The sequence below is a fragment of the Danio aesculapii genome, chromosome 25 (genome assembly GCF_903798145.1).
Source record: "Danio aesculapii chromosome 25, fDanAes4.1, whole genome shotgun sequence".
Taxonomy (NCBI): Eukaryota; Metazoa; Chordata; class Actinopteri; order Cypriniformes; family Danionidae; genus Danio; species Danio aesculapii.
The window spans coordinates 20,865,044-20,877,543 of record NC_079459.1 but is presented as its reverse complement, the minus strand read 5'-3'; the positions used below and the strand labels follow the sequence as shown (position 1 = coordinate 20,877,543).

Genomic DNA, 12,500 nt, shown 5'->3' with positions numbered 1-12,500 from the left:
GAAGACCACGGCTGGGTCAATTGGCGTTTCTGTGTGGTGTTTGCATGTTCTCTCCGTGTTCACGTAGGTTTCCTCTGAAATATGAATGGGAGTGTGTGGGTGTTTCCCAGTGTTGTGTTGCGGCTGAAAGGACATCCGCCGTGTAAAACATATGCTGGATAAGTTGGTGGTTCTGTGGTGACCCCTGATTAATAAATTAATAAAAGGAAAATGAATGAATGAATTAATTAATTAAATTAAAATAAAAATATTCAATGTCTCTGTTGAAAAATAAAAATAAAATAAAAAAAGACACACAATCTCCATTTGCTGTAAATAAAAGAATAAAATATATTACCAAAAAGCTCAATGTGTCACATGTCTGGTATGTCTGTGTTCTGTTGTGTCATGTGATGTCTCATGTGTTTGATTCCATGTGTGTTTGTTTATATCATGTGACCCCTTTGTTCTGTTTCCTGTCATTTCTTGATGATTATTAGTTTCACCTGTGTCTCACCCCTGTTTGTATTCAGTTCATTATATCTTGTGTATTTATACTCCTATGTTTTGTTCAATCCTTCATCCGATTTTGAATTGTCAACCACCCCAGTAATCCATGTGTTTGTAGTAAGTGCAATGTTTTGTAAATAAATACATGTTCTTGACAACTCCTGCGATCATGTATGTTTGTGAATGAGCTGACGTGACAAAATGCTGCTAAAGCTGCGGTCACACTGGGCTTTGTGTGTTCGAAATTCTGTCGTACTGTGCTGCGAAAAGGGGCGGGATTTTACTCAATATTTGCCATCTTAATATTGTTTAACAAAAAAAACTGACTGTTTTTAAAGTTAGAAAATATGAAAATTGCACGTTAACTTAATAAACTGAAAATCAGATATCATCTTTTCTGTCAGAGAAAACAAATACACTACATCAGGGGTCACCAACCCTGTTCTTAGAGAGCTACCTTCCTGCAGAGTTCAGCTCCAACTCTAATCAAGCACACCTGAACCAATTAATTAGAAGCTGAAGCAGCATTGATGATTACATACAGGTGTGTTTGGTCAGGGTTGCAACTGAAATGTGCAGGAAGGTCACTCTTCCAGGAACAGGGTTGGTGACCCCTGCACTACATTATCGTGTTTATTGTAAAAGAAATTGTACCAAAAATATTATTGTAAAAGAAAATGGCTCTAAATGTGTTATAAGAACAATGTCAACCAGACACTAAATTCTTCCACAATCTCACTCACCCTGTCAGCGATCCACACAGCAGAAGCATGAGAAACCCACTCTCTGGCATGAATGCCAGCATCAATCCAGATCGCTGGTTTATTCTCTCCACCAGTGCTGAACTGGATACATCATGAATATGTAACAAATTAAACAGCAGCACACAGAAATCAATCTGCGTTTTTGTAATTATATCATCTGTTTACCTTCAGGACATACATGGGGCGGTTCTCATAGGTGCTGCCAATCTTCACTTTCGAGATCAGGTTAGAGTGACTCGCAACAAGGGTGTCCATAAAACTGTAAATCTGGCAATAAAAAATACTCAGATGTTTGGTTTAGGCTATGAATGATTATTACACAGCTCCCTGGAATAATTGATTCTGATTGGTCAGTCAGGACATTCCGAGGTTAATTGCTGATAACAACCGCTGAAACAAATAACACAGACTCATTCTGGGTACTTCAAATCATATGTCATTCACATCTGTATTTATATACTTGTCTGTTGTTTTTGACTGTTTAGCGCCATCTTCTGACTGAATAATAGGTAGGGTTAGTGTATGCTCCATCAGCTCCATTCAGCCATTTTTGTTTCTGTCAGCTTTGCCTTTGATTAAAGAGTTCATAATCTACTACAGCTTAGAAAAAAGTTTTGGGTCTAATTTTTTCAGTTTTGTGGCCATGTAATAAGCAGGATAAAATATATCCAGGTGGTTATTGCTGAATAAAGCCCTTCAGCCTTATACAACTGCTGATGAGCATGTCTGGCTTTAATATGCAATAACAACTACCTGGATGTACTTAATCCCTTACATATCATGCTTATGATATAAATGCTCTGTGTGCTTTTTTGAAAAACATCAGTACATGTACTTACAGTATCCAGATCATGATAAGCAGCAAAGTTGAAGCTCTTGGTGTTGCGCTCCATCTCCGCATTACTAACCATCTCTGCTCTCTCCCTGTCCAAAAGCTCCTGAAACACAGGAACATTTGAGTATTGATAGTACTTTAACCTGATAAGTCATAACACTTTCATAAAGAGATAGCTCACATTCTGGCATTTTAAGAGCTAAAAAAAACACATACAGCAAAACCAAGTCAATATATGAATTCTGACAGGTCTCACTAAACAAAACAATTGGTTTTACAAGAAACTGAATATAATTTACAACACTATTAGATTGGCTAAAGGCAAGTAAAAATCTAATTTTGGATTTTTGGATACATTTTTAAATGGTTAGTTTACCCCAAAAAATGACAATTCTGTTATTAATTACTCACTCTCGTGGCCTTCCAAACTCCTGAGACCTTCGTTCATCTTCAGAACACAAATTATTATATTTTAGATGAAATCCGTGAGCTCTCTGACCCTCCAGAGAATGTATAATGTAGAATGTATTTTTGTAGATTTGTCTGATTACAGGTGAACCACTTAAGTCGCATGAAACATTTTGACAATGCTTTTGGTTTATTTTCTGGATGTCTTAGGACCATTGCTGTGTATGGAGCAACCCAGGCTCATTCTGAAAACGTAGTCCTATGGATGTTTCTGGACACCACGAAATACGTCCCGTATTTTTGCAGTTTTTGTTTTCGCGAATCCACAAGAGGTCGCTGTGTGCACTTTTTTATATCTCAAATTTCTCTCGCGGGTGCCGTTCGCGCCCGCTGTTCTCGTGTAAACCCAGCAGAGGCCGTTGTTGACTGACTGTCTGTCTGACTGGCTGAATGACTGACTGGCCGACCGACCAATCGACTGACCCACGCTCCTCCTTCACTAAACCCAACCAATTTTATCGATTGACCCGCCCACCCACTTACTTCCCTAAACCCAACCAACGATTTACAATAGCCGTCCAGAAAAAGAAAAGCCCTCATTTGATTTTTACCACATTTTTGGATTTTACCACATTCTCACCCTGTTATTCACTTGTTCATTTTATTTTTTGGATTCTGTTTTTGTCTTACCTGATTTCTGGAACCGCTCTTCCCCGACTGTGTCTCAAGTCCACCAACGTACACAACGAGCTAACTGGACAAACTGGTTGCAGTGGGAAAGCCCTCCACACAGAGGTGAGCGGTCAGCTGGTAAGGGCGAAAAGGAACGACGTCATACCGTCCCGTATCGTTCGTTTAAGAAATGAAATGCAGCCATACATACCTCCGGCTACATAATTCGCAGTCTCCAGAAACGTCCATGGGACTACGTTTTCAGAATGAGCCTGAGTTGATATGGAGGGTCAGAGAGCTCTCGGATTTCATCTAAAATATCTACTGTATTCTGAAGATGAATGAAGGTCTCAGGGGACTGGAATGACATGGGGCTGAGTAATAATACTAACTCTTAAGAACTAAGCCTTTAGCTATTCTAGATTAAACCTAGATCTTGAATCAAGATCAATCAATCAAATCAATCAAAACCTAAAAAAAACACTTCTGTTTTGAATGCATTGTTGCGGTGTAATTTCCTTAACATTAACCATTGATCATTATATATACATAGATTCCATTTGTTAACAAACGTTCCTTTGCAAATCTTCATTTCTTATTTTAATTCATTTACAAAGATAAATAGTAAAACTTTCCAAAATTGTAAATTTGATCTCCTCTCTACATGTAAGGCATTTGTAACCCTTGACCTCAAAACCACAAAAGTGTCAATTTTGTGAAATTGAGATTTAAACATGGCATGAAAACAGTGCCGGCCCATCCAATAGGCAATATAGGTGGTCGCCTAGGGCCCTGCGTTTCTTGGAGAGCCCCATGAAAGCTACTCATGTATATTTGCTATGAACGTAAGCGCGAGCACGTACATATATATCATAAACAATGCGCATTACACAATCCACTAACCCTATTAAACACGATACATTGATGGTGATAAAAAAATAACCTCCACATTTCATTAAAAGAATAGCTCTGTATAATTTATAAATGACAAATATCTAAAAATGATAATAATTACACAACAACAGTATGAATAAAAGCAGAAAATAATAGAAACATACCCAGCAGCACCACACTCTAGTTTGCATAACATCGGCTATTGGGTGAACTAGAATGACGTAACGTACTCCTACACAGAATCTACGTATCTCTCCAAGTTGCTCACGTTCTATACAAACCCGAAAAAGTGTCTTAAAGTCTTAAGTAATAAAACCTCACAAGTGTCCAACCTGTGCCCTTCTTCATAAACTTTCTAAATTTATTTGTATTTTATTTTAATTAGTTAGTTTTATGTATGCGTTTTTACAACACACTCGCACTTTTATTTGCGATACTTTACAATACTTTGCATTACTTGCAAACTTGTTTGTTTAAATATAAGTATTTTTACATATGTATTATAGGTTAAATACAATTAAATATTAAAAACGTATTTTTTGTGCTTTCTTCTCACCTTTTTTACACCAGTGGGCCCAATTTTTTAAACTCACCTAGGGCTTTCCATTTATTTTTGTTTTGTGAGAACAGGACAATATTTGGGCGAGATATGAATATTGAAAATCTGGACTCAAAAAGGATTCAAAAAGATCTAAATACTGAGAAAACAAACAGCTTTGTTGCCTTTTAATGTTGTTCAAAATAAGTCCTTAGCAATAGATATTACTAATCCAAAATTGAGTGATATATTTACAGTAGTAGTTTAACAATATTTTGGCATAAAAGGAAAATCAAGAATTTTGACCCACACAATGTATTTTTTTCTATTGACAAAAATATATACTCATGCAACATAAGACATATATCCAGGGTCACATTTAATATTTTGGCTTTCACCACTGTTTTGTTCTTTCTTCAGGAAACAAATGTTTCTGATATTTAGATTGATTTAAAACAGAATGACCCTATATCGGAGTTAATATGATTTTAATAAGTGCCTAATTTTTATATATAAACTGTGTATCGCTAATAATAGATAACTCACCTGCACATTGTTGATCATGACAGTGAAAGGGATGCTGTTTTCCAAAAGGAAATCTTTGACAGCATACAGACTGGCATGAGGCACATGGACATCAACAGGTCGTTCAGTAGAAAAGCCATGAGTCCAGTAGTCTAGCTGTAGAATCATATAATTAATATTTTGATGTCACATATGTTATGAGTTGAAAGCTAAACCTTCATACCTCTGAATCCACATTCTTCTCCAGCTCCTTCAAGACTTGAATGTGGTCTTCAGATTCTGCATGGATTCTGAGAACTTGGTCTCTGTCAAAAATAAATGGCCAGATTTATCATTTTAAATGAGTAACAAAGTTGGCGTGTACAGTATGATAATAAATATCTGAACTTACCCATTAAAGACCTTCTCACAGTGAACAACCACCAGAAGCGATAAGAATGCTATAAAAAGTCTCATGTTCTCCAGTTGTAGGAATGATCTTTACTGTTCAGATTTTTCATTGAGATCAGCATTTATAATCTCAGACACACGTGTTGAGTTCTCAGTAATATTAGTGCTGATGCAGGTTAATGTGACTCTTTTCAACATAATGCAACCTACTTTTGAATGTGTATTTATTGCCAGGTGTGCATTGGATTGTGTTTCTCATTGACTACAAAATAAAAATAAATAAAAACAAGCTTAAAATACTTCTTGAGTCTTGAAGGTCAGCTATGCCTATGTTAAGGGTCAAAATGAAAAGCTGTGTTGGGATGCTAACTCTCAGTCTTTTAAATTTAGCATTAATTTAATTGAAAGGTTACATTATACAAATCTACAGTAAATGACTGTCACTTAGCCTTTAGAATGGCATACACAACTTTATGTATATAAGGGAAAACGTAGGCTATTATACATACGTTTGGCATTCCTCTCACCGCATTATATCTTTTTTATTTTAATATTATTCGTAGTGTTTAAAGAGCCCATATTATGGGTTTTTGAAAATGCCCTTCCATGTAGTGTGTAACACAGCTCTAAGTGAAGTGAAATATCCAGCTAAGGCTTAAATCTGTAAGTGTACAGTGTTTAAAACTATTGATTCATCTATAAAAGAGTCGACTCATAGTGCTTCAAACGAGTCGCCTTGATAACGAGTCATTAGGTGTTTCGCGATGACGCAGCCACGAAACACAAGCCTCGCCAGTAGTTACGCGCGCAAACCAGGGAGATTTGAAACCTGCGGCCCCGCCCACTAACACAGAAAAAACACTAGACACACACACACAGACGCCGCCGGTCGAATGAAGTCACGCTGTGCTCAGATGGATAATATTGACAGTCTCTACCCAAAGATGAGTTGTTAACCTGGTACAGTACACGCGGTTACTCTTTATATTCTCTTATCACATGTAAGCCCCGTTAAAAACGCGACGCGTGCCGCTTTGTTTACGGATTCAACGTTAAAGGCTTTTGTGAGCTCGCGTTCCACTGCCGTTTGTCGTTGCTATGGCGATCGATCGTAAGCTAGGAGACAGGAGACTCGTGTCACTTTCCCTAGTTCTTCTGAGGAGCGTTGTGTGTGTGTGTGTGTGTGTGTGTGTGTGTGTGTGTGTGTGTGAGAGAGAGAGAGAGAGAGGAGAGAGAGAGAGAGAGGAGAGAGAGAGAGAGAGAGAGAGAGAGAGACTCGAGTCGCTTTCCCTAGTTCTTCTGAGGAGCGTTGTGTGTGTGTGTGAGAGAGAGGGAGAGGGAGAGGGAGAGAGAGAGACTCGCGTCGATCTCCCCAGTTCTTCTGAGGAGGGTTGTGTGTGTGTGTGAAAAAAGCCTTACACTATGAAGCGTGTATGCACTGTGACTACTTTTATATAGTTGATTACCAGCTGGGCATTTCACTCTGTCTCGTGCTGAAGCCTGTCACTGTCGACCAATCGCAGCAGGCTGTCATCGGTCCAATCAGCGCAGATTAGCTTCGCGCTGAGGAGGGGTTTGGGAACAAATGAATCGCTGAACGATTCTTTTGGGAGTCGTTGGGATAATTAGGTAAAAATAAATGCAGGTTATAAGACCATCAAAGTGTTTTATGACCTTGCATGCATATTAGACTGTTGTTGGAGACCCTTACAACCTAAATATGACCCTATTTGATGTATAATATGGGCTCTTTAATAGAGTGGAGGAACTATGACGTCAATTTGTATGCAAAAACCCGAAAGCGAGTTAGCATTTTAGCATTTCCGGTTCCCTCGTCAAAGTGTTTTTTTCAATGGGATTTCAGTTAAATGGCTGAAATAAGGTTCGTGGCAAACACAACTTCAATGTACTTTCACGTTTTATTCTACGACATAAAACACATCAGTTACATCATACTCTTGAGTTTTTAAATCGGTTACGCTTCTTCAAAAAGACGGTTGCTATCAAGTTGCTAAATGGGACTACAGGCGGTGTCGAAGACATTATACGTCATCAAGCTGAAGTCATCTGGAGCGCAGCCTGCCTGTGTTTCGGGCATTTGAATTTCTCTGTTATTTAAGTATTTTTTATAAATAGTATATTATGGTTTGTAGTAATTTTCTTATTGGGAATTCATATTATATGTAGATAATGCCTTCACTTGTAAAGACTGTCAAGACAGATTAATTTGTTGATCATTTATTTTGATTAAAGATATGGGGATACAGCTTACCAGTGCAGCCTGTCTCTTTCCTGCTCTCAGTAATGCAAACGTGTCAATGTGTAAAAATACATACATATTAACTGTCATTTTAACGTGATCGGTTTTTTCTTCATCTGAACACATTTAACTCTGTCATAACGGCAGTATTTACACTCCTCCATAAAATGTATAGTATATGTGGCTGTATGGGCTACTTTTCGCTGTTCTTCGTAACAAAAAAAAATATTGAATGTTGTTCTGTGTGCATGATGGAACTTGCAGGCATTTGATAGACTTCCTCACGCCTCATTTCTGTCGTCTGTTAAGGTAAGCGGGCTGTGTGCACGCGAGCGATACTTATTTAAATGTGCCTTTACAACAACCGTAAAGCAAAACAGATGTATTTCCCACGTATAAACGATCCAAAAGGCACGTAGGTTTGTGTATTTGCGTATTTATTTGTTTATAATATATAGCGTGGATTATAATATAATAAACAGAGAGATTAACTCTGTCATGGACATTATTTCTAAAAAAATAAGCTTGAAAAGTTGTCCGTAGCAGGGTGGTGCTGACGTCACAGGCGAGCGCCCCGAAGTACTGTAGTTCGTTTGTAGCCTAATGTTAGCTTTTCAGTTCTTGCGTTTGCATTTAAGATCCAAAAGTGATAAAAGTTGTATTTACGTGTGAGGATTATCCGGCTGGACAAAACGTGTAAGTGTAATGAATTGTGTTTGAACACAGAGATTATTATAGGCAATCTTCGAAAAGCCTTTGGGAAAATTCAGTAATGTACGACGGCGTTTTAGTGACACGTAAAATTATTTTAAAAAGCAGAATGTAATAATAATAAACTACCGAGCGCATAAAATGATATTTGAATGCATTGAGTGACAGACGAGTAAATAAAAAGTGGGTGGAACCTAGTGACGCTTTGTCACCTATGACCTTTCTCTTCCTCGTCAGCTGACGCTAGGTTTAGAGGAACTGTAGTTTAGTGTAGGTTTCGCTAATATTAATAAAGTAGTTATCAGTTTAGTTTAGTAGTTTTAAACGTTAGTTTTCAAGCTTTGTTGTGGTAAATCTCTCTTTGGATATCCGCAAGTGCCTTCAAAACACCAGCCATGGCGCTCAGCGATGCCGCCGTACAAAAACAGGTGAGTAAACTATTAACAAGTTATTTACTATTAGTTAAAGTTATTAGTTATTATATTTCAGAAGAGCTAAGTATAGAATATTATTTAGTTATTGGGCTCGTGCACTTTTGAAATACATTGACCTAAAAAAGAAATACAGAATATAGAAATAATGTACCGTATGATGTTTGATAAAGCTACTAATAAAAACAGCAAAAGTTGTAATAGATTCATTCATTAATGTTCGTTTGGCTTAGTGCCTTTATTCATCAGGGGTCGCCACAGAGGAATGAACCGCCAACTTATCCAGCATGTGTTTTACACAGCGGATGCCCTTCCAGCTGCAACCCAGAACAAAAATGCCAACTGACCCAGCCGGGACTCAAACCAGCCACCTTTTGCTGTAAGGCGACAGTGCTAACCACTGAGCCACCGTGTTACCTAGTTGTAATAGATGTAATAGTAAATTGTTGTTAACTTGTCATATATTTTCGACTTATGTATTTTTTTTTATCTTGTATAGAGATACAACATTTATAAAACATTTGTTCTTTTGCAATTGTACTTCAATACACAACATGAATGATACTTGAAAATTAGCACCAATTCTAAAATTATTTACACACTTATAATTGTAAAATATGTTTATTTTTTTCCCTCATGTCTGACTTATTTCTTTTTTAATAAGCATGAATATTTACTTCTATTGGAACTGAAAATGAAAATGTATAAAAAATCATTTCAGTGCTGTTTGTTGTTTAGTTGTTCTTTTGTCAAAAATGAATACACAATTTTTATACAATTTTAACAGGCTTTTTGACGTAGTCCCTTTATTAATCAGGGGTCACCACAGTGAAATAAACCGCTAACTTATCCAGCATATGCTTTACGCAGCAGATGCCCTTCCAGCCGCAACCCATCACTGGGAAACACCCATACACTCTCGCATATACACATATACTGTACACTACGGCCAATTTAGCTTACTCAATTCACCCAATTCGCATGTCTTTGGACTTGTGGGGGAAAGCGGAGCACCAGGAAGAAACCCTCGCAAACACGGGGAGAACATGCAAACTCCACATAGAAATGCCAGCTAACCCACTGGCTCGAACCAGCGACCTTCTTGCTGTGAATCATAAAACCAATAGAAGAAATCTCTGTTCTTCTGTTATGCTACATCCTCCATTTTCATCTGGATAATTACATTGTAATTATATGTTATTGACAATAATTCTTTGTGTCTCTTCAGATCAAACACATGATGGCCTTCATTGATCAGGAAGCCAGTGAGAAGGCTGAAGAAATTGATGCAAAGGTAAAATACAGACATGTGTCGATGTTTAACAATACAATACATCACAATAATCATGGGCACCCAAAAATACTGTAAATAATTACTTATTATTTCAACTTTTAAAATGTCTGTCAGAATATTCAGATTGTTGTATTGACAGGGGTATTCCTTCACAGCACCAAAAGATAATAGGCTACAGCATGCTTGAGATGCATATCATGATAAAGGCTTCAGCATCAAAATGTGATATTTGTCATAATCCTAATATAACATTTGCTCTGAATTTGACTAGTTTTAAAGCGACAGTTCACCCAAAATGTGCCATTTATTCAGCCTCAGGATATTCAAGATATAGGTTATTTTTGTTCTTCAGCAGAACAATAAAAAGATTTTTAGCTGAAACTGTTGTCCTTATCTGCTATCAGCAATTTAAGGGGCTTTTTACACCCGGCCACTTGGATAGCTCCAGTTGTAAAATGTCTTGGTGTAAATGCTCTCTGAAACACATATGAGATGAACATAATAGGATATCACTCAAATATGATCGCAAATCACTCAAAACCACTTTAGGAGCTTGTCTGGGATGTATTCCATCTGGGGTTGCGTGATGTTTTTGTAATTCTGTGATTTATATTGCGATGTGAATACAGCTTTAATCGGACAGAATTTTTCATTTTAGTGATAAATGATAATAATAACAACAACAAAAAATATATAAAAACAAAACAAAAAAAATTAAAAGATATATACAGTTGAAGTCAAAATTATTAAGCCCCCTTTGAATTTTTATTTCTTTTTAAAAATATTTCCTAAATGATGTTGAACAGAGCAAGGATATTTTCACAGTGTGTCTGATAATATTTTTTCTTCTGGAGAAAGTCTTATTTGTTTTATTTCGGCTAGAATAAAAGCAGTTTTTAATTTTTTAAACACCATTTTAAGGACAAAATTATTAGCCCCTTTAAGCTATGTATTTTTTCTATAGTCTACAAAACAAACCATCGTTATACAATAACTTGCCTAATTACTCTAACCTGCCTAGTTAACCTAGTTAAGCCTTTAAATGTCACTTTAAGCTGTATAGAAGTGTCTCGAAAAATATCTAGTCAAATATTGTTTACTGTCATCATGGCAAAGATAAAATAAATCAGTTATTAGAGATAAGTTATTAAAACTATTATGTTTAGAAATGTGCTGAAAAAAATCTTCTCTCCGTTAAACAGAAATTGGGGGAAAAATAAACGGGGCTAATAATTCAAGGGGGCTAATAATTCTGACTTCAACTGTACATATATATTTTTCCGATATTACTTAATATGGTTTACATAATCAATAAAGGGGTGCCATATCTTATATAATTGTTTACTCAATCCTCTTAAAGAGTATCAAATTTTTTCAAGATAAAGATAAGACATCATCTCTCTGGTCCATTGAATAAAGGTGGGTGGAAGGGAATCGTTCCATTTAAGCAGAATTGCTCTGCGCACTAATAAAGAAGAGAAGGCAAGAATCTTACACTTTGACACAAAGAAACATGAGTCTTCTGGGGCGATTCCATATAATGCTACAAGTGGTTCCGACTCTAATTTATATTGAAGCACAACAGAAAGGGTATCGAATATTGATCTCCAAAAGTTTTCTAATTTAGGGCAAATCCAGAATGTGTACATTAAAGTACCCTCAGCGGCCTGACATTCATTACACAAAGAGCCAACACCAGGAAACATTTGAGCTAATTTAACTTTAGATATATCAGCTATATGTACTATTTTAAACTGAAGCCACCTTCTTGAACGCAAAAACTCAAACTAACCGCAAACTTACTAGGGTAAAAACCCAATCCAGCCTTGTGCAAAAGGCCTCTTGTGTAAAAAAACTCTAAGAGTCAAAAACATATACAGGCTGCACAAAATTAATACTCATGGCTCCTAACTTTACATGATATACAATATTATTTGACTTGCATTTGATGAATCACCAACAGTTTCAGCTTAAAAATCTTCTCTGTTGTTCTGCTGAAGAAAAAATTTTGCCCTCAGATGAATAAGTTAACAGCAAATTGTCATTTTGGGGGATTAATCTGTTCTCAAGTATCTCCTTTAAGTTGTCTATTTGCGTTTTGCAGGCAGAAGAAGAGTTTAACATCGAAAAAGGACGACTGGTGCAGACTCAAAGACTGAAGATAATGGAGTACTATGAGAAGAAAGAGAAACAAATTGAACAACAGAAGAAAATGTGCGTTTGACTTCTTAACTTGAGTTACCTGATGTCTTCATGGGCGTATTTAATGATGTCTTCATTCAAATCCAC

General features: G+C 36.7%; 2 protein-coding genes across 2 annotated transcripts in view; one reads left to right on the top strand and one right to left on the bottom strand.

Annotated features, from left to right (window-relative positions):
- The window catches only part of cpa2 (carboxypeptidase A2 (pancreatic)), an 11,905-nt gene extending 6,261 nt beyond the window's left edge, over positions 1–5,644 (bottom strand). Inside the window, exons 1-6 of the mRNA XM_056451844.1 lie at positions 5,517–5,644; positions 5,349–5,430; positions 5,147–5,281; positions 2,093–2,191; positions 1,419–1,520; positions 1,233–1,334 (exon numbers count right to left, since the gene is read on the bottom strand). Of these exons, the coding sequence (XP_056307819.1) occupies positions 1,233–1,334; positions 1,419–1,520; positions 2,093–2,191; positions 5,147–5,281; positions 5,349–5,430; positions 5,517–5,581 (585 nt within the window). The 5' untranslated portion in view covers positions 5,582–5,644. The remainder of the gene's footprint in view (positions 1–1,232; positions 1,335–1,418; positions 1,521–2,092; positions 2,192–5,146; positions 5,282–5,348; positions 5,431–5,516) is intronic.
- A 3,059-nt stretch (positions 5,645–8,703) lies between these two features.
- atp6v1e1a (ATPase H+ transporting V1 subunit E1a) overlaps positions 8,704–12,500 on the top strand; it is a 10,034-nt gene continuing 6,237 nt past the window's right edge. Inside the window, exons 1-3 of the mRNA XM_056451463.1 lie at positions 8,704–8,914; positions 10,146–10,211; positions 12,316–12,425. Coding sequence (XP_056307438.1) covers positions 8,882–8,914; positions 10,146–10,211; positions 12,316–12,425 — 209 coding nt within the window. The 5' untranslated portion in view covers positions 8,704–8,881. The remainder of the gene's footprint in view (positions 8,915–10,145; positions 10,212–12,315; positions 12,426–12,500) is intronic.